General features: G+C 38.9%; 1 protein-coding gene across 1 annotated transcript; it reads right to left on the bottom strand.

The window, feature by feature from the left end:
- Window positions 1-314: 314 nt before the first annotated feature.
- Window positions 315-1,167, bottom strand: LOC121977930 (CRIB domain-containing protein RIC7-like). Its single transcript, XM_042530331.1, has 2 exons — window positions 917-1,167; window positions 315-843 (listed from the first exon to the last, which is right to left on the bottom strand). Exons 1-2 carry the CDS (start codon window positions 993-995, stop codon window positions 515-517), a joined length of 408 nt encoding a protein of 135 aa, XP_042386265.1. The 5' UTR covers window positions 996-1,167; the 3' UTR covers window positions 315-514.
- Between the last annotated feature and the right edge of the window lie 10,195 nt (window positions 1,168-11,362).

Below are 11,362 nucleotides of genomic sequence, written 5' to 3'. Positions count from 1 at the left end.
AGAGCAGACAAAAGCATTGAGTTGTAGATGCAAACAAGATCGTCTTCATGTTTTAGGTGACCTGCCCCATTCATCGTCCTAAAGTTTTACACTTTTGTGATCAAAAGTCCAAATTCTTAAACAATTTAATTGCACAAGTTATTGGTGAATGAAACTCCGCTATCAAATTCATTTATGGCTTCTTTAGTTTGCTTTGACTTCTTTGGTTTCTGTACATTAATAAAAATTTGAAGAACAGAAAATACAATTCATATCGAGAGATATATTTCATACGATCTAGACGGAAATTCAGCAAAACCCAAGAGAATTTGAGAAACAGTTGAGAACACAAATTAAACTGAACTCACTTGAATCTTTTCTTCCTCTTCCAAATCAATAGAAAGAGTAGATTTCCAAGGCCTTATTGATATACTAAAACAAGCTAACATCCTCCCACCATTGTTAAAAGCAGAGCAAGAGCAACAGCGAGTACAAAGAAGAATCAGACGAACAGATGATCACTGAGCCACACACCTCATCGAAGATGAGCCGCAACCGTGATCGAGGCCATGGCGGCCTCGAACTGCTTCAGTGACAGTGAGTCGAGGGAAAGGAGCTCATGTCCATTCATCCTGCAGCTGCTCTTCAAGTCCATGATGTTGTTGTTGTTATTGTTGCTACCGATGTTGTTGCTGCTTCCATCCCACCCTATGTGACCCACATGCTTCACGTCGGTCGGAAACCCGATCACCATCTCTTGCTCTTGTTCTTCTTCCTCCTCTTCCAGTAAGCACGATAAGCTCTTGATCAGTTTCTGAATCCTATTACCTCTCTTGATCACCTTCTCACTTTCTTCTCCCTGACCTGGCAATCACAGAAAAGAACAGGGTCAACTAATTTTCACAAGGATAAGCTAAAGAGTGCACACTGCAACTACTTGTTGTTGGATCAGCAAATTCTGCTTGATTCGGTTGCTTTTCGCCTGCGATACAGCTGAAGGAGAAGAGCTTGGCCATGACTTGCGTGCTAAAGGAGTCCAGGCATGAAGAAAAGAGAATTAACCAGGACTACTGAATCAATAGAGGGGACTTGGGTGGAACTGGAAAATTTATAAACATGGATTATGAAAGAAGAGATGATTGATATATGTATAGCAGGTAGGGTTAGGAATGCTTGATTCCATCCTGAGTCTTAAAGGAACCATATGTTCAATATAATATAATATACTATATTTTGATTGATAACTCTTCTGGATAATGCTTCCAAACAGCCTGTGAGTAAAGGCATCAATCAGTAGCTGCAACTTTTTATATATTTGGGCAAACAGAGACGAATCAATGGAGTGATGAATTGTGATGATGATTCCTCGTCCAGCTTGGTAGATGTCCAACCGATGACAGGCTAAATTAGGAGAGACAACATTGCCATACTTCATGATTTAGTCGTAACTAATGGAGGCATCAGTGGTTGTGCTTGATTTTGTTGTTGAATATTATCGATATCTATCCAACATCTTGGTTTGATCTAGTGAATTAGCTTGTCGTTGAGCTTGATATGACAATGTAGTATCTAGGTTGAGTTGGTTAGTATGAGATAGAGTTACTATCATTGGATAAGGGTTCGAATCTCAACTAAGTCGAGTAATACTATGCGTAGATGGGGGATCCGATAATGCCAAAAAGTAAATGTTCAAGAGGACGTAGCAATTAACAGTCAAAGGGAGGTGGTGGTTCAGCTTCCTCGCTTCACCCTCTGTAAATCTTGGTCGGTCACAGACAAGTCGGGTCCTTAGGGCTGAGCCCCGGGCTAGGGTTTTAACTAGTTCCTGATCGGCTACCTACTTCTTAGATTATCCAAGCTCGGTCTCTACATATGGCCCTGGCGCCAGACAATCCCCGATTGGCTCTGCCCCGGTCGGGTCATGCATGCTTAGTCTTAGGTCACAGTCTAAGATGATTCCCAACCGATTCTGCACAACTCATTCTCTTCATCTCGATCAAGCGTAGTCCCTTGATAGCCCCTAGCCGGCTGCACACAGGCTAAGGCATCAAGGCTCAGTCCTTACACTGCAGTTGAGCAATCATCTCAAGCTGTCTATGGTTGAACTTGGGCAAGACCGATAATACTAAACGACAATAGTGTTAGAGATATCGCAATAATCTGTCAGAGAATAACTGTCGTGAGTCGGGGAATATTCCAATGTTCTGTCACACACTAAGAGTTGAGCCTTCCTTCTACCAATGGGAGGCTATCAGACATCCTCCCTCACCCGACACGCCCTACCACCTGACATTCTCTGGCAAGGTGCAGGCTCAAGAGGTAGGCAGAGTCGTATAAAAATGGGGTCCTCTTCAATCTTCATTAGTCAAGTATGCGCACATCCGTATACTTCTTCATCGGAAAAAGGATCTGATTTGAGCGTCGAAGGTCCTGCGCCAATAACCTCTTACTTGGTTTATGGTCTCTAACGCTCCGTATGCTTGACTGAGTGTATGCAGGACCCGAGTACCATTAGTTCCGTTGTCACAGGTCCCTGATTCCACGAGGGGTCCAAGTGTTTGACACACATATACAGAGTGTGTCAAATTCACCGCTCTGTCAACGTCGACGCCACCTTCGTCGGCCTCAGTTTCCGAATAGGATCATCGAGAAAAAAAAAATTCTCTGTACTGATCAATTTCTGTTTACTAATTTATCTTTTTATAAATAATTATGGGATTGATGGTGTGGAATTATTGGATAGCAAATTTTATCTTCTGTTATGATTGATATGACTATGTAGATCTTCTCCTGTTTATAATCCCAATCGACACGTACCTTTGAGTAAATTTATCATACACTTTTTAAGATTAATTAAAAATTCTTTTCTTAAGATGATGTTACTCCGCTCAAGTATTATAGTTATGATCGATAATTATATTTCGAGATATAATAACCCATGACTTGCATAGAAGTCTTGAAACCCCCCAAGGCGTGACGCGATGGTCAGCAACTTGGCGGAATGAACCAAGCCACGAGGATTCGGTTCGCATGCAGTGCATTGTCGGATAGGTGCTCAAACTATTTGGTGACGACGCTGGGCTATTAGGTTGGGACCTCTATCTGTTTAGATTTATTCGATCGATAAAATATATATGGTGCCGGATTGTCTACTTAAAATTAATCACTGTAAACTCAGTATCCGGTGAAAACAAAAATGGAAGCATTGAAAAGCATTGAAGAGCTATTAATTGATTTAAATAATCAATTAATTATGCAGCTGCATTTTATCAATTTAATTGATTTTTCTTTGAATTTGCAGCCTGCCGCCGATTGATCAAGTAAATTGTTAATTAATTAATTAATTAATTAGATATTTTAATATTCGAATCAATCAATCAATTATTCCATAAATAAATAAATTAAATCTTAATGATCAATTAAAATAATTAATTTTTTCTGCATTGTTTTTTTAGATTTCATATATATATATATAATTTTAATACTCTGCACCTCTTATATGAGCGATCATGTGTGAAAACATACGTAGGTTGATGATCTGGTGTAAATTTGAATTGTTTAATATCTCTCTTCCTTCGATGATCTGGTGTAAATTTGAATTGTTTAATATCTCTCTTCCTTCGTGTGGGTTTAATTTTCTCTTCCTTCACTTCTCTCTCTTCCATAAAACAAAATCGCTAAAGCCTCTTCACCGTTCATCCTCTCCTCTCTTCCCTAGAACAAAAGTCGTAAACCCTCTTTTGCCGCTCATTCACTTCTCTCTTCCTCCACTTTCAACCCTAATACAAGTCATCTTGTTTAACTCTCAGCTCGTGTCAAGTGAGTTAGAGTTTTCATTCACATCTATATTGGTCATCCCCCTCTCCTTTTTTTACTCATGTTTCAAAATGGTGCAAAAAGTTGTTGCGAAGGTATATTGAATGTTTATCTTTTACCCATCGTATTTTCTAAAAACCAACTATTTAAGATCCACTGCGAGAATACTTTGGTGCTTGATTTCAAAGAACATGATGGTTCTAGTTTTCAAAAATTGCAATGTTAGCGCTAGTCTTCAAAAATCAACACCAATGTTGGTATTGATTTTCAAAAATCTATTGACTACACGTTGGTGCTAGTTTTTGTAAATCAACTCCAACATTAGTGTTGATTTTGAAAACCAACACCAACGTTGGTTCTGGATTACAAAAACTCATTGACCACATGCTGGTGCTGATTTTGCAAAGACTAGCACTAACTTTGGTGCTGATATTGCAACATCATCTTTGTTATTTGTATTCTTCAACATGCTTACTAGTAAAAGGTTTCATTAACTAAATTATAACTTGAGAATAGTAAAATAACTACTTTGAGTTTTTTTCTAGATGAATTGAAGTTCATATCTTGTAAAGAATTGGAATACTGATGAAAATGAGGGCATGTAGTTGCTTGTTGTTATATCTTGTCCGCCAGTTTTACATTCCATTTAATAGTTACAAGTTATTGTTAGTTATATTTCACAAATTAAAATATATTATGATTTTCCTATTTACTATCTCTCCTGAATCTAGGTTTGTTTCAATTAGATAGGATTGCTAACTTATTATGTTCATGTAAAAATACAACATTTTTATTTTTTATGATTACACATGGAAAGATAAGTATTTTACTAGTTAAGAAGTAAATTGGTTTAAGCTTTTTATGATTCTATTTTAGTATATCCGAATGTAAATATTTTCAAGCTTACAAAGGATACAAACTTTAAAAATTCATTCTGAAATGAAGAATGAATTTAAAATTTGATTTTGTATAAACCATGCATTATTTTATGGATATTACAATTTTCTTACATTGATTTGTATCACACACAGCTTTATATACGAGGACTAGGCATGTCTTATACCCCAGCCAAGTCAAAGTTCCCTTAGTATTAGAATTAGGAGTGCTTCCTTAATCTATAATTGTGTGAGACATCGTATTTGGCCTGTTTAACCTATGTGTAGACAATTTTCCTCATGGGGATTGGAATTATTAATTCTTGGATGATATTTTATATCTATCATATTTCTAACAAAAGTGTACAATTTTTTATGAAACTCAGTTTTACATGTGAATTCTACCAATATTGATAGTGAAATGATATCATTGGATAGTAGACATTGATGTTGTCTTTCATAAAATGTGATCTAGCAATTGAAATGGGATATTGAGTTTGAAGAACCCAAGAGACAACATTTTTGCTGGTTTGAAAGACCAACATCAACATGGTGCTGGTTTTGCAAGGTTAGTACCAACATCCGTGTCATTTGGTACACAACCATAGATTCTTGTGTGAGTCTCAGAACTATGGTTGAATGACATATATACATTCTATACATTCACTCCTTCTATCCCATACCAAAATATCAGAAATCCAAGGCCCCTATGTCAATCAATGAGTTTCGATCAAAACCCATTGATGGGCTTAGATTATTCTGATCAGACTTATTTCAAGTCTTATGGGTTCATATGGATCATAGGAATTTAAATATGCCCTCATTTACTCTTCTTAGACATTCCTAGTGTTGTTCCAAACTATGTAAATCTTTATGTACATTGTGGTATTAGTCTGAAAAGATCAGCACCATGTTGGTGCTAATCTTCGAAAACCAACACCAAGCTTGGTGTTCAGAAGCCAAGGTCATGTTGGTGATGCTTTTGCAAGAGCATCACCAACGTCTGTGCAACTTGGTACATGACCATTGTAGGACCGGGTAGGCCAGTTGGAGAGGATTGAGTTGTCTTAAACACTAAATCACAACACCTTTCTCGTCTTTCAACTTAGATTAGCAGCAATAGTATAAAAATAAACAATACGAAACTAAAAAAAAAAGAAACTCGGAATTTACTTGGTTACAACCGGGGTGGTTGTTAATCCAAGGCAGATGAAAGCTCACTAAGAATCTCCTTTGGTGAAGGTGGAGAAGCCTCTTACACACCCTAACAGCTCAGACTATTGCTAGGAAATGAATACACGAGTTGTTACTACTTTTCTAGGTCCAGGGGTCTTTTTATAACACATGTAAAAACTTATCTGCAGCTTGAGGGCGCCTTCAAAGGGCTTGGAGGGTGCCTCCAATGAGGCGCAGTGGATAAAACTTTATCCACCGTGAACGGCTGCTTTGACTGGCCGAGGGCGCCTTCCATACTCATGGAGGGTGCCTTCCATGATTATGGAGGGTGCCCTCCATGCTTATGGAGGGCGCCTTTCGCCCGAAGTTGGCGGAGGCGCGGGCGCGCCTCGGAGGCGCCTTCAATCTCCATTGAGGGCACTTCCAGCAGTCCTCATCAGTTTCTTTCGCTCCTCTGCTTCTCCGATCGTCTGGGTAATTGTGACCAACCGAAATAGGGCTCATCCGAACTCAATTTTTGACCTTCTCCTCAAGCAGCCTTCCTCCCCAGCTTCTCATCCCTCGGACGACCGCGCACGCCCTTCTCGTCCACCGGTGTACTTTTCCGCAGTACCTTGTCCTTCAGACGCACCGAGCTCGTCGGCTCTCTCCTGTGTCATCCTTCTCGTTAGCTGCGTCTTCCGCTCAACTTCCTGCGCTCATAAGCTCTTGCACACTTAGCACAGGAATCAAAATATAACAGGATCTAACCTAACTTAGTTGATCACATAAAAAATGACCTTGGGGTTCCAACAACCATAACTTCTTGTATTAGTCTTAGAACCATGGTTGGAGGGTATATATATATATATATTCACCAATTCCATCTCATACTAAAATATTATAAATCCACAACCCCTAAGTCAATTAATGGATTTTGGTCAAAACTCATTGATGGACTTTGATCAGACCTACTTCAAGTCCTATGGGTTTATATAGATCACATGCAGGTGTTCAAATATGTCATCTTTTACTCTTCTTAGATCTTCCTAACGTTGTTCCAAATGATTTTCATCTTTATGTACAATGTGGTGCTGGTTAGAGAATATCAGCACCACGTTGGTACTGATTTTCAGAAACCAACACCAAACTTGGTGACTGGAAGCCAAGGCCACGTTGGTGCTGCTCTTCCAAGAGGAGCACTAACCAGCATCCATGCCACTTGGCATGCAACCAGAAATTCTAGTGTGAGTCTTAGAACCATGGTCGAAGGGCATATATACATTCTATACACTCACCCCTTCTATCCTGTACCAAAATTTTAGAAATTCATGGCTTCTAGGTTAATCAGTGATTTTTGGTCAAAACCATTGATGCACCTAGAGGAGTTTGATCTGACCCATTCTAAGTCTTATAGGTTTATATGAATCACAAGAGTCTGAATATGCTCTCATTTACTCATTTTAGACCTTTCTAGCATTGTTCCAAATGATTTGAATCTTTATATATATTGTGGTGCTGATATGAGAAGATCAACACCAACTTGGCCTTGGCTTTCAGTCACCAAACTTGATGCTGGTTTCCGAAAATCAATACCGATGTGGTGCTGATATTCTCAGACTAGCACCACATTGTACATAAAGATGAAAATCATTTGGAACAACGCTAGGAATGTCTAAAACAAGTAAATGAGGGTATATTTAGACTCCTATAATTCATATAAACCCATAGGACTTGGAATGTGTCCGATCAAACTCCTCTAGGCCCATCAATGGGTTTTGACCCAAACTCATTAATTGACTTAGGGACCTTGGATTTCTGAAATTTTTATATGGAATGGAAGGGGTGAGTGTATAGAATGTATATATGCCATCTGAGAATGGTTCTGAGACTCACACAAGAAGTTATGATTACTTGCCAAGTGATACGGACATTGGAACTATTCTTGAAAAAAAACAACACCACGTTGGTGCTGCTCTTGTAAAAGCGGCACAAACATGGTCTTGGCTTCCGATCACCAAGCTTAGTGTTGGTTTTCGAAGATCAGTACTAACATGGTGCTGCTTTTCGAAGATCAGTACTAACGTGGTGCTGGTTTTCGAAGATCAGCACCAACGTGGTGTTGATCTTCTCGGACCAACACCACAATGTGCATAAAGATTCAAATCATTTAAAATAATGCTAGGAAGGTCTAAAATGAGTAAATGAGGGCATATTCAAACTTCTGTGATTCATATGAACCCATAAGACTTAGAATGAGTCTGATCAAGGTCCTCTAGGTCCATCAATGAGTTTTGACTGACATCCATTAATTAACCTAGGGGCTTTGGATTTCTAAAATTTTGGTATGGGATGGAAGGGGTGAGTGTATAGAACATGTATATGTCCCCTACCATGGTTCTAAGACTCACACTAGAATTTTTGGTCGCGTGCCAAGTGGCACAGATGTTAGTTTTACTCTTGAAAAAGCAGCACCATGCTTGTGTTGCTCTTGCAAAAGCAACACCAACCATGTTGGTACTACTCTTGCAAAAGAAGCACCAACATGGCCTTGGCTTCCAATCAGTAAGCTTAATGTTGGTTTTCAAAGATCAGCACCAACGTGGTGTTGATCTTTTTAGACCAACACCATAATGTATATAAAGATTCAAATCATTTAGAACAATGATAGAAAAGTCTAAAAGGAGTAAATGAAGACATATTCAAACTTCTGTAATCCATATGAACTCATAAGACTTGAAATAGATCCGATATGAGTCCTCTAGGTCTATCAATGAATTTAGACTGAAATCCATTAATCAACCTAGGGGTCTTAAATTTCTAAAAATTTTATATGGAATAGAAGGGGTGAGTGTACAGAATGTATATATGACCAGCATGGTTCTGAGACTCACACAAGTTGGCAAAAGGTGACTGCAGTCACCCCTAGTGCCACTGCCAACCTGTCCCAGGGCCAACATGAAGGAGGTAAATCACAGATGACTACTAGCCCTTGGAATAATGACTGGCGCATGAGAGGGACATTTACCTCGGCTATAATGAGATTTGAACTCCAGACCTCAAGTTGGCAACACATCATGCGCTAGCCACAAGAAATTATGATAACATGCTAAGTGACATGGACATTGGTGCTACTGCTGAAAAAGTAGCACCATGTTGGTGTAGCTCTTGCAAAAGCAGCACCAACGTTTGTGTTGTTCTTGCAAAAGCAGCACCACATTGGTGCAACTCTTGCAAGAGTAGCACCAACGTTAGTGTTGCTCTTGCAAAAGCAACACCTATGTGAGCTTGGCTTCCGATCACCAAGTTTGGTGCTGGTTTCCAAAGATCAACACAAACGTGGTGCTGATCTTCTCAGACCATCACCACAATACATATAAAGATTCAAATCATTTGGAACAACACTAGGAAGGTCTAAAATGAGTAAATAAGGGCATATTTAGACTCCTGTGATTCATATAAACCCATAGGACTTGGAATGAAGTCGATCAAAGTCCTCTAGATCCATCTATGAGTTTTGATCGAAATCATTGATTGACCAAGGGGGCTTGGATTTCTAAAATTTTGATTTGGGATGGAAGGTGTGAGTGTATAAAATGTATATATGCCCTCTAACTATGGTTTTGAGACTCACACAAGAATTTTTGGTTGCATGCCAAATGACATAGTCGTTGGTGCTGCTCTTGAAAAAGCAATACCACGTTGGTGCTACTCTTGAAAAAGCAACACCAATGTGGCCTTGGCTTTCGATCACCAAGCTTGGTGTTATTTTCCAAAGATCAACACGACGTGGTACTAATCTTCTTAGACTAGCATCACAATGTACATAAAGATTCAAATTATTTAGCACAACACTAGGAAGGTCTAAAAGAGTAAATGAGGGCATATTCAGACTCCTGTGATCTATATAAATTCATAGGACTTGGAATAGATCTTATCAGAGTCCTCTAGGTCCATCAATAGACTTTGACCAAAACTCATTGATTGATCTAGGGGCATTGGATTTCTGAAATTTTTGTTATATAGAATGGAAGGGGTGAGTGCATAGAATGTATTTATGCCCTTTGAGCATAGTTTTAAGACTCACACAAGCAGTTATGGCCGCATGTCAAGTGGCACAAACATTGATGTTGCTCTTGAAAAAGCAGCACCACGTTGGTGGTGCTCTTGTAAAAGCAGCACCACGTTGGTGTTGCTCTTGCAAAAGCAGCACCAACGTGGCCTTGGCTTCTGATCACCAAGCTTGGTGCTAGTTTCTAAAGATCAGCATCAATGTAGTTTTGATCTTCTCAGACCAACACCATAATGTACATAAAGATTTCAATCATTTGGAACAACACTTGAAAAGTTTGAAAAAAAAAAAGTAAATGAGGGCATATTCAGACTCATGTGATACATATAAATCCATAGGACTTGGAATGAGTCCAGTCAAAGTCCTCAAGGTCCATTAATGAGGTTTGACCGAAACCTATTAATTGATCTAGGGACCTTAGATTTCTAAAATTTTTGTATGAAATAGAAGGGGTGAGTGCAATTAATGTATATATATCCTCCAACCATGATTCTGAGACTTACACAAGAAGTTATGATCGTGTGCCAAGTAACATGGATGTTGGTGTTGATCTTGCAAAAACAACACCACGTTGGTGATTCTCTTGCAAAAGTAGTACCAACGTGACATTGGCTTCCGATCACCAAGCTTGGTGTTGGTTTTCGAAGATCTGCACAAACGTTGTACTGATCTTCTCATACTAGTATCACAATATACATAAAAATGTAAATCATTTGGAAAAACATTAGGAAGATCTAAAAAGAGTAAATAAGGGCATATTTTGACTAATATGATCTATATGAACTCATAGGACTTGAAATGGATCCGATCATAGTTCTCTAAGTCTATCAATGGATTTTAACCGAAACTCATTAATTGACCTAGGGGGTCTTGGATTTATGATATTTTGGTATGTGATGAAGGGGTGAGAGTATAGAATATATATATGCCCTCCAAGCAAAGTTCTGAGACTCACGCAAGAACCTATGGTTGCATGCCAAGTGGTACAGACGTTGGTGCTGATCTTGTACAAGCAGTACCAACGTGGTGTTGATCTTGCAAAAACAGCACCATGTCAGTACTAGTCTTGAAAAAGAAGCATCAACATGACCTTGGCTTCCGGTCACCATCCTTGGTGTTGGTTTCCGAAAATTAGCACCAACGTGGTGCTGAACTTTTCAGACTAGCACCACATTATACATAAAGATGTAAATCATTTGGAACAATACTAGGAAGGTCTAAGAAGAGTAAAGGAGGGCATATTTAGACTCCTGTGATCTATATGAATCTATAGGACTTGAAATGAGTCCAATCAAAGTCCACTAAGTTCATCAATGGATTATGACCACATTGCTTGACCTAGGAACCTTGGATTTATAATATTTTGGTATGAGATGGAAGGGGTGAGTGTATAGAATGTATATATGTCCTCCAACCATGAATCTAAGACTCATACAAAAAGGTAGATCCGCTACCTTAGCGGCCC

This window comes from Zingiber officinale, chromosome 4B, assembly GCF_018446385.1.
Source record: "Zingiber officinale cultivar Zhangliang chromosome 4B, Zo_v1.1, whole genome shotgun sequence".
NCBI lineage: Eukaryota > Viridiplantae > Streptophyta > Magnoliopsida > Zingiberales > Zingiberaceae > Zingiber > Zingiber officinale.
Note: the sequence above shows the minus strand (reverse complement) of the source record. Positions and strands in the feature narration are given on the sequence as shown.